This window comes from Mustelus asterias, chromosome 10 (assembly GCF_964213995.1).
Source record: "Mustelus asterias chromosome 10, sMusAst1.hap1.1, whole genome shotgun sequence".
In the NCBI taxonomy this organism is placed as follows: domain Eukaryota; kingdom Metazoa; phylum Chordata; class Chondrichthyes; order Carcharhiniformes; family Triakidae; genus Mustelus; species Mustelus asterias.
Genome location: NC_135810.1, coordinates 105947534 through 105972500, shown reverse-complemented (window position 1 = coordinate 105972500; position 24967 = coordinate 105947534). Strand labels below are relative to the sequence as shown.

Sequence of the window (24967 nt, the reverse complement as noted above, 5' to 3'; positions counted from 1 at the left end):
AACGGCCTGTTTTTGTGTGTGGACTCAATGCAAATCACTATACCTTTAGCTACAACCAAAGTCATACGATAAGCAATGTCATTTCTTTGTAAAATCGTATGCAAGGCCATGATTCCATTTGGAAAGAACGCACACTAATGCATCCAAAAAGCAATTACTTGCTCCAAGAAAGAAATCCAGTTGTTGACATGGATAAGGTCATGGCGTTTCTGATGATAATTCATTGCCACCAAGCTGTGCTATCAATTCACACTTAGCTGTGCTACGCTATGCATGGTTTAAAATATTAAAAGCTTCTTTAGTTGGTTGATTAACAATACCGTCTATATCAGGACAAGGAGAAAAATTGCTAATGATACCAAATGAGGTTCTACTGGAATAAATCAATAATTTGAGATGATTCAGGAAGTCCAAGGAAAAGTTATCAAATCTAACTATAGACATGTGGACAAACTTTGCAAGGCACTTGGAATGGTGCAGTACACAACATAAGTTACTAATCAGGATCGCTGATTTCTAAATCCAATTTCCCATTCTGTACTCCCTTCCAATGAGCATTGCTTTGCAAATTTCATCCTTTACCATTTAATTTAATTCAAATCATTCAGTGGCTGTCACTGCTAAAGGCTGTATTTATAGCCCATCTATGGTTGTTCCAAGCTGGAGTTGAACATAGCCCAAACTAAGGAGCTCAGGTGTTTCTAATATGGTGGTGCAGACTCAATGAGCCGAAGGGCCTCTTCTGCATTGTATGATTCTATAAGGACTGTTGGCTTCCATCACTAAAAGGACATTAGAGAAACAGTTGGGTCTTTGCAAAGATCTGACAGCCTCATGGCTTCTTTTATTGATGCCAGCTATCTTATTCCCCAGATACGCTAAAATGGATACCAAATTCAAATTCTCAAACTATCACAACAAGATTTAAATGCACCTTCTGAGAATGAAGTCCAGGCTTCTGGGTCAGTTACCTATAAATATAACACAATCATATCCTGCCTTATCGTAGTTTAAAATTTAATCCACTCAAAGCTAGCTATTGACTGGTAAAGTGTGCATTAAGATGTAATGGTTTGCCTGCAGAACAGGGGAAATGGCTGGATCAGAATTCCTCCAAATTTCACTTTCGCCTAGGAGCCTGGGACAACAGCTATAATTTACATAAGATGCACAACTCCGCACTTCCATTAAAACCATCAAATAAATCTTCAGAGAGAAGCTCAAATCCCATTCCATTACAGACCAACTGCTGGTGTGCGCGTTTGGAAAAATGTATGGGGAGGTGATGGCCTAGTGGTATTATTGCTAGACTATTAATCCAGAAACTCAGCTAATGTTCTGGGGACCAGGGTTCGAATCTCACCAGAGCAGATGATGGAATTTGAATTCAATAAAAAAATCTGGAATCAAGGTGATGATGAAACCATTGTTGATTGTCAGAAAAACCCACCTGGTTCACGAATGTCCTTTAGGGAAGAAAATCTGCCGTCCTTACCCGGTCTGGCCTACATGTGATTCAAGATCCACAGCATTGTGGTTGACACTCAACTGTCTTCGGGCAACTAGGGATGGGCAATAAATGCTGGCCAGCCAGCAACGCCAATGTCCCATGAACGAATATTAAAAAAAGCCTATTTGCTAAAGCCAGTAAATAGGATATTTACTTCTTTGATTCAAGAATTCTAGAAAGCAATGGGGGCATTTGAAGTTCAGGTCTGCTTACTGCAACAAGAAGAAACAAAAATGGAGAACTGATTCTGGGGGCGGCATGGTGGCACAGTGGTTAGCACTGCTGCCTCACAGCTCCAGGGGGCTGGGTTCGATTCCCAGCTTGGGTCACTGTGTGAAGTTTGGACGTTCCCCCCCTGTGTCTGCTCTGGTTTCCTCACACAGTCCAAAGATATGTGGGTTAGGTGCATTGGCCACGCTAAATTGCCCATTAGTGTCCCGGGATGCATAGGTTAGAGGGATTAGCGGGGTAAATATGTGGGATTGTGGGGTTATGGGGATAGGGCCTGGGTGGGATTGTTGTCGGTGTAGACTCAATGGGCCGAATGGCCTCCTTCTGCACTGTAGGATTTCTATGATTTCACTTCAGGAATGGTTGCCACATACAAGTACAATTGAAAACAGCCATAAATACTAAAGTGTTTCTTTCTTTGAAAGCAAAACGTAACAATAACCCAACCCCCAAACAAGCCAGTATTCTTACCTCTCCAACAAATACCACAATTACGCAATCTAGCTTCTCTTCAGAAGACAACTTATCCAATAGCGAGTGAAGTGTCTCTGCAAGATAGGACTTAACTTTCCTCTTCACGGTGGGAATCCCCAACACTAAGGACACTAGAGGCAAAAGATCGTACAAACAATTAGACAAAAATGGTCGCATCAAGTGGAGACACGTCATGAAAGGAAATTTACTGCAGGCAGGGATATAAACAGAACACTATTGGATCCTCGTTACAAATCCTCCAAGTAAAGGAGCTTTGCTTGCTACGCACTTGACCCTTTCTTGGCTATGAAGAAAATAATAGGAGGTTTTGAACCCAAACCCTCATTCAACAGAAAGTGACTGCCAGAGTAATTGTCCTTTGCAAATGCCGTGACAGCATCAAACAAGTTAATGCAACATCGAGGGGAAGAGATAGCTCGACTAGACACCACCTCATCAGTGGGGTCGGGTCGCCAGGATAATCCATCTTAAAAGATTCACAGCAGCTTGGCAACAGCCACGAAACGGCGTGAGGAAAACAGCATTTGCAAACATTCAGCCTCTCAGCAAACAACCCCCGCCGACAGCCCACCGGCAAAGCATGGTTTCATTGCTGCGTGACAGCAGTCACTAAACATGAGTTCACAAAGCTTTTAGCGCTGTTGTAACATGACAGCACTGAACAGTCAGTCGGGCAAATAAGTGGCTGTGACAAATGAAAAAATCCCCTCAGTTGTGACCTTGACATATTTACCATCAGCTGCTGGTTGTTATGGGATCGTAGACCATTGGAGCACAAAACAGGCCATTCAAGTGATTGCCAGTTTTTTTTCCTTCTTGTGTCACCTGGTCCATATTTGCTTTCCTGCTCATTCCCAGCTGCCGAAAAGTGAGGTTTTGTTCACGTCTCAACCCCACCGCTCCATTCGGAATTCACCTGGCTACGCAGCAGTCCCTGGCAGCTGAGGCCGGGCGGTTATCCGGGCCCTCCTGAACAAAAATAAAATGCCAAGGCATCTCCCCTTGAGCACCATTGCTGGATTCCCCCACCAGTACCCCGGGCCATCACCCGCTGAACAGATACTTCACTGATTCAGTGATATCAACAGCACGGCTACAAGGAAGGCAGAAGCTGGGTGATCTGCTGTGCAAAGTGATTTGCCCCTTCAGTCGACAAGACTGAAGACAGATTTGGGATGGAATATAGAACACTTGTACACTTGGCTGCAGCCATATTGAAGCAAACTGACACCATTCAGGGTGGAGTAGTTTACCCGAATGGCACCCATAGCTAGGTCCCATCGCTGGAGTGTTGCGGTTACAATACGTATGAGCCACATGGTGCGCTGGACCAACTAACCAATTTTTCATTCACTGGTATGATGTTGGCATCGGTGGCAAGGCCAGCATTTGTTGTCCAACCCCAGTTTCTCTTGAGAAAGTGGTGATGAGACACCTTCATGAATTTTGCAATCCACGCAGTGCAGACACACTGCTGATAGGGAGAGACTTCCAGGATTTTGACCCAGTGACAGTGAAGGAATCGTGATATAGAAATCATAGAAACCCGACAGTGCAGAAGGAGGCTATTCGGCCCATCGGGTCCGCACCAACAACAATCCCACCCAGGCCCCATCCCTGTAATCCCACATATTTACGCCGCTAATCCCTCTAACCTACGCACCCTGGGACACTTAAGGGGCAGATTAGCATGGCCAATTCACCTAACCCGCACATCTTTGGACTGTGGGAGGAAACCCATACAGACACGGGGAGAACATGCAAACTCCACACAGACAGTGACCCAAGCCAGGAATCGAACCCAGGTCCCTGGCGCTGTGAGACAGCAGTGCTAACCACTGTGCCAAGATGCCACCATATAGTTCAAGTCATGATGGTGAGTGACTTGGAGGGGAACTCGCAAGTGTTGCTGTTCCCATGCATCTGCTGCCCTTGTCCTTCCAAATGGCAGAGGTTGCGGGTTTGGAAGGTGCTATGGAAGGAGGATTGCCAAGTTGTTGTAATGCACCTTGTAGATGGCACACAACTGCTGCCACTGTGCATCAGTGGTAGAGGCAGTGAATGTTAAAGGTGGTGGACTGGATTCTGATCAAGCGGGCAGCTTTGTGCTGGATGGTGTTGAGCTTCTAGAGTGTTTTTGGAGCTGCAAATGGAGAGTATTCCATCATACTCCTGCCTCATAGTGCCAGGGACCTGGGTTCAATTCCGGCCTCGGGTCACTGGCTGTGTGGAGTTTACACGTTCTCCCCGTGTCTGCATGGGTTTCTTCCGGGTGCTCCGGTTTCCTCCCACAGTCCAAAGATGTGCAGGTTAGGCGGGTTGGCCATGTTATATCGCCCCTTAGTGTCAGGGGGACGAGTAGGATAAATACATGGGGGTATGGGGTTAGGGCCTGGGAAGATTATTGTTGGTGCAGGCTCGATGGGCCGAATGGCCTCTTTCTGCACTGCAGGGGTTCTATGATTCTACGATGATTTCCATTCGAGTGTAATGTAACCATTTATACTGAATTGTCAATAGCTAATGACTAACCTCAGCTTGTGATAAATGGAAGTCAAATTATTCTCACTTTGATTACACATCCAGGGATTATAACCCTTGGTTGAGCTGTCTGCCATTAAGACAGTGTCAAAGATAATAGTAAGAAGTCTCACAACACCAGGTTAAAGTCAAACAGGTGGACTCCACTCACCTGAGGCAGGAGCAGCGCTCCGAAAGCTCGTGATTCCAAATATACCTGTTGGACTTTAACCTGGTGTTGTGAGACTTCTTACTGTGCCCACCTCAGTCCAACGCTGGCAACTCCACATCAAAGATAATAGACTAACTTCATCAAATGAGCAGAATGGCCATCTTTGTTACAAGACAATGCCTTACAATTCAATCCCAACCCGCTTGAAGTATTTTTATTTTCCCCTTCAGTTCCATGCAAGAGAAAAGACCATTTTGAGTAACTTACCACCAGTTCTGCCAATGCCAACCTGCACAGCAGGCTGAAGGCTCTCCTCACTGTTCAGTAAGTGCGGCATGTGATGATAGATATTTGGCACTTGTAGGGCATTTTTGTTGGTCAGATCTTTCAACAACTTCTTGGCGTCATCTGCAAATGCAGTAAAATTGATGAGTATATTTTGACATCGAATTTGTTTTTTTGGGGTCACGGTTGGGGGTCACAATATTTGTGTTTACAGGTGCTTTAGGATGAGTAAAGCAACAATATTAGTTTAAAATACAAAATCTCCCATTATAAAAATATTCGCGCACCAAGCTAAATAATATTACAAGATCATAACCACACTCATCACTTTTACCTCAATCAATGGTACCACAAATTTGGAGCACTGATTTGTAGCCAATTACAATGGAAGGTGAACAACAACATGGATCTCTCTGAACTAGACATTGGGAAAAATATCCATAGAGGTTCTAGGCAACAGAAAGAGAACTACAAAGATGTGGACAGATGTACATGCTAACCTAGGATTCATCGTCAGCTTACAGCCAAACCATCAGGTTCCAGCCAGGTGATGGCGCTCGCTAGACTATTAATCCAGAAACTTAGCTAATGTTCTGGGGACCTGGGTTCGAATCCCGCCATGGCAGATGGTGGAATTTGAATTCAATATTTAAAAAAATCTGGAATTAAGAATCCACTGATGGCCATGAAATCATTGTTGATTGTCAGAAAAAATCCATCTCGTTCACTAATGTCCTCTAGGGAAGGAAATCTGCTGTCCTTACCTGGTCTGGCCTACATGTGACTCCAGAGCCACAGCAATGTGGTTGACTCTCAATTGCCCTCCAAGGGCAACTAGGGATGGGAAATAAATGCTGACCAGCCAGTGACGTCAATGTCCCACAAATGAATAAAAACTGATGATTTATTTAGAAACGAGTTAAATAAAATAAATGCTCATGTCCCATTGGAGGACCTTGAGGCTTGAGGCATTCTTACACTATTAAGATAGTGCAGAGAAACTCACTCCATCAGTGGTACCATAACTTTAGGACACCGATTGCAGCCATTTGCAATGGAAGGTCCACTACAACATGGTCCTCAACAAGGTACGCATTGAGAGGAAAAGTTTTGAATATCTATCTTAAAAGGTAAATTCATGTCGGGAAGAGAGACTGGCCGGAATTCTCCGACCTTGCCCACGGCTGGCATTCGCTGGTGGTGCTACATTTTGGCTGAGCTCTAAATCCTCCGTTCTCTCTGGCAGCAGTGGCGGGATGAATGGGAGGGGAGTATCCCGGCCACAACCAGGGCCACTGTACCACGGATCAAACCATCTCCAAGGTTCTTCTTGCCTTTGCCCTGAGCTTGTACCTTTCCCTAGCTTGTCTGCTAATTCCCTCTTTCCCTGTCTGAGCTCCTCTTGTCAATGAAGCCGATCTCCTGTCCCCTTAACACTATTCTCATTAAACTGCTCACCATGTGGCCGACAGATAGAGATTAGTGCGAACGGAGGGGCCATGAGAATCCTGCTCATGTTTATGCACCCTCGATGTACAAAAAACAGTGAAAATTGACCGGAAAGAGGATGCAGAAATCCAAACAGCAGGCAGACACTTCCCACCGGTGTTTAAAACAATTCAATAAGCTAATCATAGAGTCATACAGTACAGAAAAGATCCTTCAGCCCATCGAGTCTGCACCGACAATAACTACCACTAAAGTCGCACTAATCCCATTTTCCATTTCCCCTTGAATGTTATCGAGTCGTAGAGGTTTACAGCATGGAAACAGGCCCATCGGCCCAACTTGTCCATGCCGTCCTTTTTTAAAAAAAAAACCCTAAGCTAATCCCAATTGCCCGCATTTGGCCCATATCCCTCTATACCCATCGTACCCATGTAACTATCTAAATGCTTTTTAAAAGACAAAATTGGGCCTGCCTCTACTACTACCTCTGGCAGCATGTTCCAGACACTCACCACCCTTTCTGTGAAAAAATTGCCCCTCTAGACATTTTTGTGTCTCTCCCCTCTCACCTTAAACCTATGCCCTCTAGTTTTAGACTCCCCTACCTTTGGGAAAAGATACTGACTATCCAGCTGATCTGTGCCCCTCATTATTTTATAGACCTCTATAAGGTCACCCCTCAGCCTCCTATGCTCCAGAGAAAAAAGTCCCAGTCTATACAGCCTCTCCTTATAACTCAATCCATCAAGTCCTGGTAGCATCCTAGTAAATCTTTTCTGCACTCTTTCTAGTTTAATAATATCCTTTCTATAATAGGGTGACCAGAATTGCACACTGTATTCCAAGTGTGGCCTTACCAATGTCTTGTACAACTCCTGTATTCAATGTTCTGACCGATGAAACCAAGCATGCCGAATGCCTTCTTCACCACTCTGTCCACCTGATGTTTCAAGTGCTCACCCAAATACTTTTTAAAGGTCATTAGGTTTCCGGCCTTCACTCCTTTCCCAGGCAGTGCATTCCAGATTCCCACCACCCTCGAGTGAAAAAATATTTTCTCAAATCTCCTCCGAGTCTCCCGCCCTTTCCCCTAAAACCATGTCCCCTCGTGATTGACCCCTCAAGGGGAACAGCTGCTTCCTATTCACCCTGTCCATACCCCTCATAATCTTATGCACCTCAATCCACGCTCCCACTCCTTTGTTACCAGCAGACAGAGAATGGCCTTGGTAAAGGGTTTGGGAGCAGCGATGCAGCTTTCCCTCTCAGTCAGGGGCAATATATTGTAGAGGGCGATGTGGAGAAGGAGGATAATGTTAATCACATTTCAGTGCAGTTTAGAACGGTGCAATAAAAGTGCCACATTGAAGCATCTTAATTTAATTGGCTTCAACCATTGATCTTTTAATGACTGCATTCAGACTAACGTCATTTCATTTTTAAGCAGTTTGGCGGTGGGACAGCTGCTTATATTTTATGGCCCTCCCCTAAGAATGTGAAACACGACTATAAGTTACCTGAGAAATTGCTCAGAGCCTCTTTGCTCCCGTTTGATGCAGCCACGATACGTTTGAATTGCTCTAGGATGCCATTTAGTTCTGAGGAACGCTGTAAAGTTCGGTGTTCGGCTATGCGCAGACGCTCCCTCAAGGCGTGGAACTCATGCTGATAGGCAATTAGCTTTTCTGTGAATAAACATGGGGAGGGGGGGGTAAATATATTAGCATGAAATTATTCTCTCAAGAGGAACTATTTTTAGACAGTGCTCGAGAATTTCAGTGTCGAGGGGAGATGTTTAGAGAGAATTACATGTTGAACTTGCATTTTTTCCAAAGCTTCAAGTGTAAGTGACTTAGAGACTTAGTAATTAGAAACTTTAATGAGTTTTCTTTCCTTGGTTTGCACGGCTACTCCCATGAGGTAAATGCCTGGCTGGTCCACAGCGACAACAGTCAAGATTGCAATAATAAATCATGGCTGTATATCCCACTGCCTCCAAGGAAGTGAACATTCTTGTCCCAAGGAATTTTCCCTCTTTATTCAAGCTTTTGTTACCTCTTGAATCATAGAATCCTACAGTGCAGAAGGAGGACATTCGGCCCATCGAGTTTGACTGACCACAATCCCACCCAGGCCCTATCCCCAAAACCCCATATGTTTACCCTCGATAGTCCCCTTGACACTAAAGGGCAATTTAGTATGGCCAATCCACCTAACTCGCACATCTTTTGGACCTTTAGACTAGAACATTCTCTGGGTCCCCTCCCTATGTCTGTAACTTTCTTCTGTCAAAGATCTTCATCTTAATGTATTCAAGAGGCGGTTGGATATAGCACTTGGGGCAAATGGAATCAAAGGTTAGGGGGAAAAAGCAGGATTGGGCTTTTGAGTTGGATGATCAGCCACGATCGTAATGAATGGCAGAGCAAGCTCAAAAGGCCAAATGGCCTCCTGTTGTTCCTTTCTTCTGTGTTTATCTACTTCCAATTCTAGCCTCTCACCTGACTTTCATCACCTGGCCACTGGCAGCCGTACCTTGGCCTCAAGCGCTAGAATTCCCTCCCAAATCTCTCAGCCAGCCTTCCTTCCTTTAAGAAGCGCCTTTAAACCTATCCCTTCGACAAAGTATTTGGTCACATGTCCTAGTATCTCATGATGTACTTTGGTTTGCGCAATCTCGCTCCAGTGAAGCCTTTTACTTGTGATGTCCTAACCATGCCGGGGTTGTGGGTTTTAAACAAAATAGCAATCAGGTTTATTCTAGGGGCTCTTGCCTGTACAGAGTAGAAAATGAAACTAAACAGGAGTCTGTGAAACATCCTGACAGAATCATAGAATCATAGAAACCCTACAGTGCAGAAAGAGGCCATTCATCCCATCAAGTCTGCACCGACCACAATCCCACCCAGTACCTACCCCCATATCCCTACACATTTACCCGCTAATCCCTCTAACCTACGCATCTCAGGACACTAAGGGGCAATTTTAGCATGGCCAATCAACCTAACCCGCACATCTTTGGGCTGTGGGAGGAAACGGGGGCACCCGGAGGAAACCCACGCAGACACGAGGAAAATGTGCAAACTCCACACAGACAGTGACCCAAGCCAGGAATCGAACCCAGGTCCCTGGAGCTGTGAAGCAGCAGTGCTAACCACTGTGCTACCGTGCCGCCATTGCCCATTGCCATCAAATCTTGCGACCGACTCTGAAACCCACTCTTGGTTTTCGTAATATTTTTACCGTGGATATTAGAAACAAAACTTGACAAAATATATGTATATATATTTTAAAATGTTGTCTTACTCTTTGAACAAACTGGTACATTTTCTCCAGTTTTATTAGTATGGGGTCACAGCTCAGAGTCAATGCAACATTTGGATGGATTTTTCAATTACTTCATCTGATGGTCTGTTCGAGTACTTGAGATGGAGTGGTGCAGAACAAAGATACAAGTAGGTGAAACCAAGGCCATGTTTGAAGGATTACGATTTCATGCGACAGGCAGATTTGGAGTTACTTTATTGTGATTCATTTCTTTTGTGCTTTTGAACAGTTTAGGCTACATTTTTGCAATGCTTAATATGATAAAAAAAGACAAATAGAACGTTTCAGTTGGCTACTGTACACAGTCAACAATGGGCAACTTTTATGCTAAGCTTGGGAATAATAATTCCTTTGAAGTAACGTGGTTACTAAATAGAATGTAATGTTCATCTTTTTGGAATCATTGGCAGAAAGTACGCAGAGTAACAATACAATGTGTTATTTGTAGAAGGTACAGTAATTAACCGTGCCAACCAGAGGCCAAAGCTTTCATACAAATTATTATTTAAAAAGCTGCAAAACTGTGACAAAGTATGTGCGCAAAAAACAATGCCGTTCAATTCACAAGCGGTGACATTAATACAAAGCGTTCCACGTAAACAAGCAAATTATTTTTCAAGTTCACCAAAAAGCTTGACGAAAATAAACTGAATCAATAGGCCAAACGGAATTCAAAACCAATGGTGCCAATTTCTTCATTTAAATCCCCACCCAAATAAAATACCCAACAGAAATCTGTTTTTTTTTAAAAAAATCAAACTTTTCATATTGGCTGCTGAACATCAGCGACAGAAATGTAAATCCGAACCTGTCACCACCTGACATCTCGCTCGAGCGAGACCGGAAATTCCCGCCCGAGGTCCAAGGAGATTTCCGTTGTCGGACCCTTGCCCGCTCTGATTCTGTGGCGGGTGAGGTGGTAGAGTTCCGCCATTGTGACTGTGCAAATGCTCTACCCACATTCATCTATTTAACAGCAGCCTTGCAGAGTGTTCTTCTTCAAATCTTAATTTAATCCTCTCTAAAATGCCATGGCTGGCTAGTCTAGGCGGCACAGTGGCACAGTGGTTAGCACTGCTTATTCAAATGACCAGGAACCCAGGTTCAATTCCAGCCTCGGGTCACTGTCTGTGTGGTGTTTGCACGTTCTCCCCATGTCTGCGTGGGTTTCCTCTGGGTGCTCCAGTTTCTTCCCACAGTCCAAAGATGTGCAGGTTAGATGGAATTGACCCGTGGGGCAGAATTTTCCTGTGGCGGTCAGGACCATGCAAAGGTCTGTTGAGTTCGGGTGGGATTTTCCAGTCGATCTCACTCCAAGCCTGGAAAGTCCTGGTGTCAGGGGGATTCTTTTGGTAGCAAATACCATAAGCTTTCGGAGCAATGCTCCTTCGTCAGATGGAGTGGTCTCTGTTCTCAAACAGGTCACAGACACAGAAATCAAATTACAGAATACTGATTAGAATGCAAATCTCTATAGCCAGCCAGGTCTTAAATGTACAGACAATGTGGGTGGAGGGAGCATTCAACACAGGTTAAAGAGATATGTATTGTCTCCAGACAGTACAGCTCGTGAAATTGTGCAAGTCCAGGAGGCAAGCTGTGGGGGTTACTGATAATGTGACATAAATCCAACATCCCGGTTTAGACCGTCCTCATGTGTGCGGAACTTGGCTATCAGTTTCTGCTCAGTGACTCTGCGCTGTCGTGTGTCGTGAAGGCCGCCTTGGAGAACGCTTGGAGAATGCATAAGCATTGCTCCGAAAGCTTATGGTATTTGCTACCAAATAAACCTGTTGGACTTTAACCTGGTGTTGTGAGACTTCTTACTGTGCTTACCCCAGTCCAACGCCGGCATCTCCACGTCAGGGGGATTAGCAGGGTAGATGCGTGGGGGTTGCAGGGATATGGTCTGGGTGGGATTGTTGTCAGTGCAGACTCGATGGGCCAAGTGGCCTCTCCACGGTAGGATTCTATGAGCCTCCACAGAGGCTGGAGTTCTCCAGCTGCTCATGCAGACGGGTTCGTCTGGTTCTGCTGACGGTGCACCCCCACCATGAACCCACCCTGACCGTGTGGGAAATAAATGGGAAATCCCATTGACAGCGGCGGGCTAGGGGCACTGTGGCACAGTGGTTAGCACAGCTGCCTCATAGCGCCATGGCCCGGGTTCGATTCCCGGCTTGGGTCACTGTCTGTGTGGACTTTGCGCGTTCTCCCCGTGTCTGCGTGGGTTTCCTCCGGGTGCTCCGGTTTCCTCCCACAGTCTGAAAGACGTGTGGGTTAGGTGAATTGGCCATGCTAACTTCTCCCTCAGCGCACCATAACAGGCGCCGGAGTGTGGCGACTGGGGGATTTTCACAGCAACTTCACTGCAGTGTTAATGTAAGCCTACTTGAGACTAATAAATAAACTTTAAACTTTAGAAGATCCCACTGCAGGCAAATACCCCGTCACTTCCCGCCGTGAAAAAACACCCTGCGGGAAGGCCAGAGAATCCCACCCATAGTCTATCTTTACTGGCTCTTCGAACACGCTATCCAATTAATCCCACACCCTCCTCGCTCCCCGCAGTCATGCATGAGTTTCCTTTCCAAGTATATAGTGGTTAGCATTGCTGCCTCACAGTGCTAGGGACCCGGATTCAATTCCCCGGCCTGGGTCACTGTCTGTGTGGAGTTTGCACATTCTCCCAGTGTCTGCATGGGTTTCCTCTGGATGCTCCGGTTTCCTCCCACACTCCAAAGATAAGACTATAAGACATAAGAGCAGAATTAGGCCACTCGGCCCATCGAGTCTGCTCCACCATTCAATCAAGGCTGATATTTTTCTCATCCCCATTCTCCTGCCTTTTCTCCATAACCCCGATCCCCTTATTAATCAAGAACCTATCCATCTCTGTCTTAAAGATACTCAATTACCTGGTCTCCACATCCTCCTGCGGCAAAGAGTTCCACAGATTCATCACTCCCTGGCTGAAGGAATTCCTCCTCATCTGTTTTAAAGGATCATCCCTTTAGCCTGAGGTTGTGCCCTCTGGTTCTATTTTTTCCCACTAGTGGAAACATCCTCTCCACGTCCACTCAATCCAGGTCTTGCAGTATCCTGTAAGTTTCAATAAAATCCCCCTTCATCCTTCTAAACTCCAACGAGTATAGACCCAGAGTCCTCAACCGTTCCTCATTCATCCCAGGGATCATTCCAGCTTAGCAGCTTAGGTTGACTGGCCATGCTAAATTGTCCCTTAGTGTCATGGGACTTGCAGGGTAAAAAAGTGGGGTTACGGGGATAGGGCCTGGATGGGATTGTGGTCAGTGCAGACTCGATGGCCCGAATGGCCTCCTTCTGCACTAGGATTCTATGGTGAAATAAGGACCAACCAGTGATCCACAAAAGTTTAACATAAAACTTTCTTGCTTTTCCACTCCAAAACCTCCACAAAGCCAAAGATTCCGTACACTTTCTTTTAATAAACAGTTTTATCAACTTATTTAGCCAACTTCAAGGATTTATGTATCTGCATATCACATGTACTGTTTCTACAGTGGGAGCTAGGCTGGGACATTTCTCCTAAGCTTTTCATTGTGTGACTAAATATTTTTGCATGTAACAGCATAACAATTGTATTCTGGTTGAATAGAGAAAACAAATAGCTTCTGCAGTAAGCAGTAGGAAAATAGTGATCCATTCTCATTGTAGCTCCAAAAAAAATGAGAGACTGACGAGGGTTTGGGAGTTCATTAAAAGAGAAACACCAATACAACAGTGAACTGGCAAAGGACATTTTTAATAGAAAATCTATTTACGGATTAAAGGCTTCAGTCATTGTCTCTCTGGAAGCTATCCTGATTGTCTAATGGTTCAATGCGTTAATGGATGTTGGAAAACAGCCAAGCATTCTAGAGGAGTCTGCTGTATAAGCACTGGCTCTGCAGCAAGTTAGCTGATCTCAGGCAGAAATGCTGCCACTAGTTGCTTGACAAAAGAGGGTTACCAATCCTGAGGGTTATCAACTCCTGTGTCTGCGTGGGTTTCCTCCGGGTACTCCGGTTTCCTCCCACAGTCCAAAGATGCGCAGGTTAGGTGGATTGGCCACGCTAAATTGCCCCCGAGTGTCAGAGGGACTAGCTAGGGTAAATGCGTGGGGTTCTGGGGATAGGGCCTGGGTGGGATTGTGGTTGGTGCAGACTCGATGGGCCGAATGGCCTCCTTCTGCACTGTAGGGATTCTATGATTCTATTCTATGATTCAATCCATGGAGATGATCCCACTCCTAATTGCTTTGCACTCAGCATGTGTGGGTGCTGAGCAAAGATGGGATTAATCTTGGTCGCGACATCTCAAGGTAGATTAGACAGCTAAATATTCACTGTCTGGATTCATACACATTGGGGTGATATTTTGTCTCATTCAAACCTCATTCACTCACACAGAGCTCAATCAGCCCCAAAGGCCACGATCTTCTGCCCCTGAGGTGAATGTGGCGAGCCACTGGTCAACAGTGGCATCTTCTGTTCCTGCCAAAGCGTTTGAGCTTTTGTGTGGCTGAGCTGCCCTGCCGCCGGAGAACCCACCGCGAGGGGCTGATTTCGGCAAGACCAGGAGATCCCGCCCAAAGGATCAATATCTAATGACAGCCCTTAACTTCCTGGCTTACCTGCGTCGGTTTTGTGGAGTACCCCAAAGCTGGGGAATAACTCCAGAACAATCTCAGGTAAGTGTTTACCCGACAATTGTCCAGAAGCGCCAACTTTCCCTGGGCATCCCCCACAAGTATTTGCCCCCCCCCCCCCAGGGTATTTCCAACACCACAGACCCTCCCTCCTCTCTCCCCATCCCGTCCCAACTGGACCACCCTCCCACTCAACTTAGACCACCCGACCCAACACAACTCAACTGGGCCTCACCCGCTCCATCCAGTATGGACACCCCCTCCCCATCCCCTGACTGGACCCACCCCCCAACCTCACCTTCCCTGCCCTTCCCCCTGACCCTAACACTGCCACCACCGACCCCCCCCCCCCCCCCCCCACACACACACACACACACACAACCAAGCCTCACCAAGTCCCATCCATTTGCCTGGACACTTACTTACTCCCTAGCCTCTTGGGTTCACTGGGTCCTTTATACCAATCTGCTGTACAGCAGCCAGTGCTCCCCAAGTTCACCAGTGTTGCACTGTGACCTGCGGGGACTCCAGTTTCCTCCCACAGCCCAAAGCTGTGCGGGTTAGGTTGATTGGCCAAGGTAAATGGCCCCTTAGTGTCAGGGGGATTAGCAGGGTAAATACGTGGGGCTACGGGGATAGAGTTGGGTGGGATTGTGGTCGGTACAGACTCGATGGACCGAATGGCCTCCTTCTGCACTGTAGGGATTCTATGACTCTCATGCTGCAGCCTCCAACCAGCTCCAGCCAGCGGAGGTTTGAACAAAGTTTTCCAGAGTGGGTCAGAGGCCTTTGAACTCTTCAGCGCGACTGGAAGTTGTACCACAGGATGGAAATCATGGCCAAATCGCCAAGTATGGAACCGTTCCTCCGCAAGCATGTCTAATTACAATATGAAAAGGCACAGACTAATGGAGTTGCGAGGTAAAGAGGTGGGGGACGGAAAAAGAGAAAGATGGAGAGTTCAGAAATATTTACAAATGAAAACATGGCTTACCGTGGACATATTATTTGGAAACGAACATTGTTACTGTCTGGGAAAGTTGAAGGTTAAAGCTCAAGAGGAAAGCAAAGTATTTAACGGGTTGGTGTTGTGACAGAACAAGCAAGGATAAACTCAAGGTCTGATTGAATGGTTCTCTGTGAATGCTGCAAGTTACAGAGTGCACTCTGTGGTGAACCATTGTTGGTTACCACCAGGAGTGCTGAGCCATGGTCTGGCCAGCACTATAAGTCTGTAGATATGTTACTGTTGGGGTTAGGGTTGGGCTGTTCTACCTGTTAATATAGTCCTATGGTACACCCCAGTTGGCTCCGCCTCCTGGGAGAGGTATAAAGGTCACTGCTCTGCCTGGTGACCCTTTAGGCTGGGATTGTATATTGTATCTAGTAGCTCTGTTATTGTTGGCAATAAAAGCCTTTATTTCCCGGGTACATTCTGCCTCCCGTGTGATTTATCGCGCATCACACTCCGAAATAAACATTGTGTGTGATGTAGCAGGGAGGAGGAGCCAGGGGAAGAGAGATGAGACAATGTAAGAAAGAGTCGGCGTGAAAAGGAGGACAGAGAGGGAACGCACGTCAGAGAAAAAGGGAGAGGAAAAAGCTCAATGGAGATGTGAAGAAGAGAGAACCGCAGGAAAATGGAAAGGTGGGGAGGGGGGGATTCTCCGTCCCCGCACGCTCATGCACAGATCACGCTGGGGCTGTGCGGAGTCAGGGAACCGCGGGGGAAGAGCCTAGCGCATTTAACGCTGGCGAGACCCCCCCACCCCCACATATTCTGGTTCCTACCCAGCAAGGCTGTGAACCAGATTAACATATTTAAATATGCTCAGTCAGTTCCAAGCCGGATACCCCCTGCCATCCCCCTGCCCCCCCCCCAACTGGGATTTCCTGACCCTTGGGCGCAGCGAGGAGCTCAGCGCGAATCACTCCTGGTCTCCAAAAACAGAAACCAGCCATGATCGCCATGCCAGTGGGCCTGGAGGCCATCGAAGCCCTGGCCGCTCGAGAACATGGCTGGGCAGTCAGAGCACTGGCACCGCCAGGGGATGGGGCCTGGAGGGGGACCCCATTGGGAGGACCCCAGCGCCAAGGATCTCTGTTCATGGGGGTAGAGTTGGGGAGGAGGGGAAGGAGCTCTGTCCAGTGATCTAGGTTTGTGTGGTGGGAGGGTACGTGCCATCAATGGGGGTGGGGTCTTCAATTTGCTGGTATGTTTAAGCCCCGCCCTTCTCCGAACAGTGCAAAACTCACTCCACTCCCAAAAAATGACTAAGTGCGGGAAGATCGCGTTCTGATGTGTGCCGGACATGCCAGAGCGAATCACACCGGTTTTCCCACCCGGAATTACACTAATCCCACCTGCACACAGGGAGAGAAGTAAACACGAGCGAAATAGACACACACACGGATAGGCAGGTAGTGCAACAATTGAAGGAAATAAGTACACTACCTCATTCATTAGGATATTGCGGCTGTCAGAATTCAGATACAGGGAGGAACCTCCGCTCCAGGGCCAAGTCCTGGCAGGACAAGGGTTCAGAGGGTCTCCCGCCATGGAGCTTAGCAGGTAAACGTGTTAAATTGCACCATGTTCAATTTATTAATTATGGGACTGTGAGGTTCACGTCAAATCTCACGGCGGGTCAGGCAGGGAGTTGGCCACTCCACCATTGTGTCCAGCTGCCGTATTTAAAATGCACCCGGTCGCCAACAACCTCTCTTCCACCCGCGCTGATGTACCTTTCCCTGGATAACCCCCCCTTGCAGAGTTGCCTTTACGCACACATCATCCGCCCTTGAGGAGCTGACCTTACCCAGACCATTCCCTGGACTTTGCCTCCCGATGCCCCCATTCCGCCCCTTTCCTTTGTGTGTTCCAACCCCAGCTCCTTCCTCGTGTGCATGTACCTGCTGCTCGATGCACTGCCGGCACCTGGGAGAAGGTAACTGCCTGCGTGGAGTTTGCGTGCCGGGCAGCACAGTGGTGCAGTGGTTAGCACTGCTGCTTCACAGTGCCAGGGATCCGGGTTCGATTCCTGGCTTGGGTCACTATCTGTGTGGAGTTTGCACGTTCTCCCCGTGTCTGCGTGGGCTTCCTCCGGGTGCTCCGGTTTCCTCCCACAGTCTGAAAGACGTGCTGGTTAGGTCCATTGACCCAAACAGGCGCCGTAGTGTGGCGACTAGGGGAATTTCACAGTAACTTCATTGAAATGTTAATGTAAGCCTTACTTGCAACTAATAAATAAACTTTACTTTGCATATTCTGCCTGCCTCTATGTGGGTTTCCTCCCACAGTCCAAAGATGTGCAGGTTAGGGGGATTGGCCATGCTAAATTGCCACATAATATCAGGGGGATTAGCAGGGCAAATATGTGGAGTTATGGGGATAGGGCTTGGGTGGAATTGTTGTCGGTGCAGGCTCGATGGGCCGAATGGCCTCCTTCTGCACTGTAGGGATTCTATGATTCTAAGATGGTGCAGCGTCCTGTCCAGTGGCAAGAACGGGACTTACCTGACGAAGGAGCAGCGCTCCGAAAGCTAGTGGATTTTGCTACCAAATAAACCTGTTGGACTTTAACCTGGTGTTGTGAGACTTCTTACTGTGGCAAGAACATCAGAGAGACCTCCCACGCTGGGTGCACACTACATTTGCAGATTGGGAAACAGAATGGTCTGATTTCCCACTGGTGGGGCGGAAGATTTCATGGGTTATGGGGGTATAAGATTCTGGTCCGTAGCCCCATTAATGAGTACTGGTGAGTACGCATTAAATTTACAATCCGATGTTGGCCAGCGGGAAGAACGATCCGCCAGGAAAGAGGATGAAGGGAACAACGCGACTTGTCTTTCCATCGCGGAAAATCAGGCTTTTATCCTTGTTTCAAATTTTCCAGCCCCGCTCTGTACACTCCCACTGTGGGCGGGGCTGGAAAATTCCACCCGTAACATCAGCAGAAATTCATACCAGTTCATCACTCATCAAACAGACAGACGTAAAATTGGATTATTTGTGCTGTATAAAACTGATTGGCCAGCTGCAGAGATAGCCAAAAATAAATTAGAATTTACAAGAGCTTATTGGCAGTAATTGGATTAAATGATCAGCATTGGAGCCGAGAAGTCATTGGTTTATCTGTTTTTTACTCTCGTGTTACACAAAAAAAAGCCTTGCAAACTAAGCGATTGCTACAATTTGGTGAAGAAGCTGCCTTTTAACAATATTAAATCACGAGGGAAATATGCCAAGGCGTCCTTTTAAAAATAAGGTAGGCGCGTACCAGTAAATATTCAGGAAGTGGTTCAAAGCTTCCTGCAAGGAATGACACAGAAAATAAATTCACTGCTCCCGGTAACACAGATAAATTACTCGATACGGTACTAGCTGCTGGAAGGAGACAGTGACAGAATCAGCAGCATCGAGCTACAAGTCAAAACAAGTCTAGGTAAGGCTTTCAGCTGCACAGAGGAGGGATCGAAGCCGCAGGAAACGGCCCAACTTTCTGGAAATCCATTCAGTAAATATTTGAAGCGAATTTGTGAAAAGCGCAGCAACTGCTTGGGATTAAATTCTGCACTGCTCCCTGATCTGCAGCACGGGTCTTTCTGCACGGTTACAACCGCTTTGCGTGGATGAGGCAGCTAAACAAATCACAAGCAGTAAAAACAAAAGTGTTGACAGGTCAAGTGGCATGGTGATGTTTTTCAACAAGTGATGCTTCGACCTTGCAATAGCAAGACAGGAGCCTTTGCCTCCAAGCACCTTGCCAGTGGTACGTCCGGAGAGGTTGCAGGCGTAGGACCTTGGGGAGGAAAAGGCTCGAATTAAATTAAAACGGGAAATCAGTTTTTCTTTTGTTTTCTTTTCTCCGATTAAGAATCGCTGAAATAAAGGCCGGAATATTACGGCCGTTCACGCCGGTGGGATTTTCCCATCCCGCTGCAGTGAACGGCAATTTGGCTGGCTGCCAAATTCTCCGACCTCGCTGCAGCTGGAGCGTGGCGTAAACGGCCGGTGAGATTGCGCCCAAAGAGTCAGTCGCTGGACGATACCTGGGGCAAAATCTTCCAGCTCTTCGTGTTGGCGGGATCTTCCGGTCCTGCCGATGGCGCGCTCCTGCCGCGGGTTTCCTGGCGGCATGGGGTTGGAATCAATGGGAAATCCCATTGATCGCGGCAGGACTGGAAGATCCCACCATTGACCAATGGCGCTCCGTCTCCCGGCACCGAGAAACAGGCCGCTGGGAGGGCAGAGAGTCTCGTCCATCGTGTTTTTATACAAAAGATAAATCAGGAACATCTTACAAGACACTGCATGATGAGTGGACACTGCCCAGGGGACAGAAAGAGAAAGGAGAATGGGAGAAAAGAAACACCATTGGGGGAAGAAAAGATACTTCTGAAAGACATCAGAAGGGGTGAAAACCAGGCAGGGGTAGGGAGGGAAGGGAGAGTTAGTTTGAGTGATTAGCGGGGGGAGGGGGGAGAAGAGGTCTGTTCTGTAGTTACCCTGGGGTTAGACTAAGCTTTTTCTGTCCAAACTATCCAAGCGAGTAAGTCGGGACTATCTAAAGTCTGCGACTCTAACTCAGTGTCAGAGATTTTCACACAGGGTTCTCAGGGAGCCGGTGAATTTCCCGTCAAAAGTTCAAACTTCCCAGGGAATCCCCACAGAGGTTGGCCTGTTGGGATTTCTCTGGGATCCTAATGCACATCTTCCATCATACATCTGGTCTCTGATGGTCTGAAGACCCAGACCAATGTTTTAGATCGATGACCTTTTGTCAGAACAGTCACCAACCCGAAATGGAAACTCTAGTTTCTCTCTTCACATACGCAGCACGTTGGCACAGTGGTTAGCACTGCTGCCTCACAGCTCCAGCGACCTGGGTTCGAATCCTGGCTTGTGTCTGTGTGGAGTTTACAGGTTCTCCCCGTGTCTGCGTGGGTTTCCTCCGGGTGCTCGGGTTGAGCCTCGAGCCGAGTGGCTATTTCAGAGAGTCAACCACTTATCTGTGGCTCTGGAGTCACGTGTAGGCCAGACCAGGTAAGGACGGCAATTTCCTTCCCTAAAGGAAGTTGATGAGTTTTTCTGACAATCAATGCTAGTTACCGTGACTAGCTTCATATTCTAGGTTTTTTATGAATTGAATTTATGGATTAATTGAATTGAAGTTCCACCAGCTGGCTTGGTGGGATCTGAACCTGTGTGCCCAGAGCAAAAGTCTGGGCCTCTGGATTACGAGTCCGGTGACTACCGAAAAATAAATTCCAAGATGGCGTCGGAGCGTGGGGACTCCTTGCAAGCTGTGCCCAGCACACCTTCTAATTCTATCTTTTACTCTCGTTCTACGCTTCTAAAGCTTCATTCTAACTCTTTTAAACTATCTTTTTCTACACCCTAGCTATGACTGTAACACTACATTCTGCACTCTCTCATTTCCTTCTCTATGAACGGTATGTTTTGTCTGTATAGCGCGCAAGAAACAATACTTTTCACTGTATGTTAATACATGTGACAATAATAAATCAAATCAAAAACCACCATCTCCCCTTAATAAGCATTCAATGGTGATGTCACAGGATCAGTGCGGGTGAAGGCCATTTGCTCTCAAAGAGCCAGGTTTGCCTTCTCTCAATTACACGTTCCAGAGTACATCCACTCCTCTGGCCTCAGGCAGTTTCCCGAGCAATCCATTCTCACTGTTGGTCACTGTGTATATAAAATAATCTGATCCTTGGTCCTGTGCGCTGAATTAGCTCTGTGCAATTACAGTCACAACAGCTGCTATAAAATCTATGGAAGGAATCAGACTCACAATGTAAGTGTACATTGGACAATAGGGATGAGCAGGAAGTAAGAAAGACACTAATAAGGAGAGGCAGTGACATAGTGGTATAGTCACTGGACTGGAAATCTAGAGACCCAGGGTAATGCTCTGGGGACCAGGGTTCGAATCCCATCAAGGCAGGTGGTGAAATTTGAATTCGATAAAAATCTGGAAATAAAAGTCTAATGATGACCATGGAACTGTTATCGAGTGTTGTAAAAACCCATCTGGTTCACTACTGCCCTTTAGGGAAGGAAATCTGCCATCCTTACCTGGCTTGGCCTACATGTGACTCCAGATCCACAGCAATGTGGTTGATTTAAATGCCCTCAGGGACGGGCAATAAATGCTGGCCGGCCAGCGATGCCCACATCCCATGAACAAACAAAAAGCAAACGTTATTATAGTCACCGTGGCGACATGAGAAATCACAAATCTGTAGGAGGAGTAATTTGGACAAATCAAAGCAGTGCAGCTAAACTCCTCATTTCTACAATAAAGAACAAAGAAAATTACAGCACAGGAACAGGCTCTTTGGCCCTCCAAGCCTGCACCAACCATGCTGCCCGTCTGAACTAACACCCCCTATCCTTCTGGGCACCATATCCCTCTATTCCCATCCTATTCACGTATTTGTCCAGACACCCTTTAAAAGTCACTATTATCTCTGCTTCAACTACCTACCCCGGCAGCGAGTTCCAGGCACCCACCACCCGCTGTGTAAAAAACTTATCTCGTACATCTCCTTTAAACCTTGCCCCTCACACCTTAACCTATGCCCCCTAGTAATTGACCCTGGGAGAAAGCTTCTGACTATCATCTGTCCATGTCCCTCAATTTTGTAGACTTCTATCAGGTCGCCACTCAACCTCCAGTGAGAATAAACAAAGTTTCTCCAACCTCTCCTCATAGCTAATGCCCTCCATACCAGGCAACATCCTGGTAAATCTTTTCGGTACCCTTTCCAAAGCCTCCACATCCTTCTGGTAGTGTGGCGACCAGAATAGAACACTATATTCCAAGTGCGGCCTAACTAAGGTTCTACAAAGCTGCAACATGACTTGCCAATTTTTAAATAAGTTCAAATGAATCCAAGAGTAGCTTCAATGCTGCCCAGTATATTCCCCAATTTCATTGTTCATTAGCATCTGGGTCTGTTCCAGCAAGCTGCACCCACCCGTCACACACTTCCACCACAGGTCAATAAATGACCATCAGTGTTGGCACCATGCTCCCTCTCTGGTTTATAAACCTCTGGTTCTCCAAGGCGGCCTTCACGACACACGACAGCGCAGAGTCGCTGAGCAGAAACTTGAGCCAAGTTCCGCACACATGAGGATGGCCTAAACCGGGATGTTGGATTTATGTCACATTATCAGTAACCCCCACAGCTTTCCCCCTGATCTTGCAGAATCTCACTAGCTGTTCTGCCTGGAGACAATACACATCTCTTTAACCTGTGTTGAATGCTCCCTCCACCCACATTGTCCGTACCTTTAAGACCTGGCTGGCTGTAGAGATTTGCATTCTAATTAGTATTCTGTAACTTGATTTCTGTGTCTCTGTGCACTGTTGGAGAGCAGATATCCACTCCATCTGACGAAGGAGCTGTGCTCCGAAAGCTTATGGTATTTGCTACCAAATAAACCTGTTGGACTTTAACCTGGTGTTGTGAGACTTCTTACTGTGCTTACCCCAGTCCAACGCCGGCATCTCCACATCATCCCTCTCTAACCCAGAGCATCATTTTTAAAAATCACTTCTCTTGCTGCCCTGCTGAGATCAAATTGCTCGGTGCAGCTTAGGGATTTGTCTGCTCTGTACAGCTGAGCTACTTTGAACCACCTGGGCAGGGCTTTAACTGAAATGCGCTTTGCACTCAAGTAAAACCACATTTCTGAGGAGAGCATTTGGAATTCCAGGGAGTGAATTCCAGGTCCTGATCGCAATGTGGAATGCTGACCGACAGCAAGTGTTTCTGGCTTCCCACCAACCCTGTTCATGTTCAATTTGCCAACAAAGTACACAGCCTCATAATATTGATCAGGGCTCGGATGGAAAATCTGCTCCAGAGATCCCACTCTCTGTCAGTTGCTGAGCACTTACTAACACCCCACTGACAAATCCAAATGCAAGGCTAAGGATTGAAGAAAAATAAAAAGCATTTAAACTTCAGCAACAATAACAACATGAAATATCCTGAATTCACCAGGCCACAGAGAGCGCGAGCTTCCTTCAAACCACCAGTGAACCCCGCTGCCCACTGTGGTGAACCATTGTTGGTTCCCACTGGATAGTGCTGAATAGCGCATCACCCACAAAATCCAGGTCAACGTAGATCTGTGCCCTTGTGGAGTCTTGATGCTCGGGCAAGCATCAGATTTCCTCCTTGAATCTGTATGTACGTGCTGCTTATTTCGTCAATTAGTAATAAACCTCATTAACTTATAGTGGCTTCAAAACAAACAAAGCATAAGTGGCCATTAAGATAATGAGTTTTACAAACTGCTGAAGTTACAGGAAAATTGATCTTCATCCCACCATCGTCTATACTCTTGAGAATTTCCTTCTCCACTCTCCCTAGATTATGATCGCTCCCAAGATAAGAGGGAGGCAAGCAGTCTGGCCTTAGGTCTTTACCTTGGTGAAACTGTCCATGGAAGGGGGTCAAACATGAGGTGAGTCACCAACAATTTTCCACCTAGTCTTCACTCGAACATCATTCCATTGCAGCATCTAGATCGGAACTCACTACGGTGGACTCATAGAATCCCTATAGCACAGAAGGGGGCCATTCAGCCCATCGAGCATGCACCGACCCTTACTAAGGCCCCATCCCGCGACCCCATGTATTTTACCCCACTAATCCCTCTAATCTATATATATCTTGGGTCACTAAGGACTAAGTTAGCATGGCCAATCCACCTGACTTGCACATCTTTGGACTGTGGGAGGAAACTGTAGCACCCGGAGGAAACCCACGCAGACACAGGAGCCACATTTCTCCCATCCCGCTGCGTTAATTTTATAGCGCAGTGTGCCGGGAGAACCGCGTGTCGCCTGATTCGCAGGTTTCCCGCAAGCGCTCACACTGTGCTTGCTTCTCCCAAGCCCGAATCTCCGGGGTGGCTGCGCGACGCTGGGTGTCGGCTGGGAGGCGGGGCTAGCATTTAAATAGTATTTTACATACTATTTAAATGCTTTTAGCGGGCTTGAGATTGAATTCTCTGGACCCGCTGGCATCTCCCACCCCAGCAGAGCATTTCACTCCAGCCGGGATTACACTAGTTCCCCACTTTTGGGGAGCTAGTGGCCTGATCCTGCTGGAGTGAAGGGGGGGGGGCAATCAGAGGCCCGCTGGGGGTCAGGCGGTGGGGGATGGTGCCCCCTGGGCACGCCAGCTTGTGCCTCTGGCAAAGTGCCCATGCCTAGGGGGCACTTTGGCACTGCCCATCGGGCATGGGGCAGTACCTGCT

At 47.1% G+C, this 24967-nt stretch overlaps 1 protein-coding gene across 2 annotated transcripts in view; it reads right to left on the bottom strand.

Annotated features, from left to right (window-relative positions):
* Nucleotides 1-24967, bottom strand: part of mgat4a (alpha-1,3-mannosyl-glycoprotein 4-beta-N-acetylglucosaminyltransferase A) — a 268132-nt gene that overhangs the window by 112537 nt on the left and 130628 nt on the right. For both annotated transcript variants that reach the window (XM_078222379.1, XM_078222380.1), the window contains exons 2-4: nt 8180-8347; nt 5196-5336; nt 2213-2346 (exon numbers count right to left, since the gene is read on the bottom strand). In XM_078222379.1, the coding sequence (XP_078078505.1) occupies nt 2213-2346; nt 5196-5336; nt 8180-8347 (443 nt within the window). The remainder of the gene's footprint in view (nt 1-2212; nt 2347-5195; nt 5337-8179; nt 8348-24967) is intronic.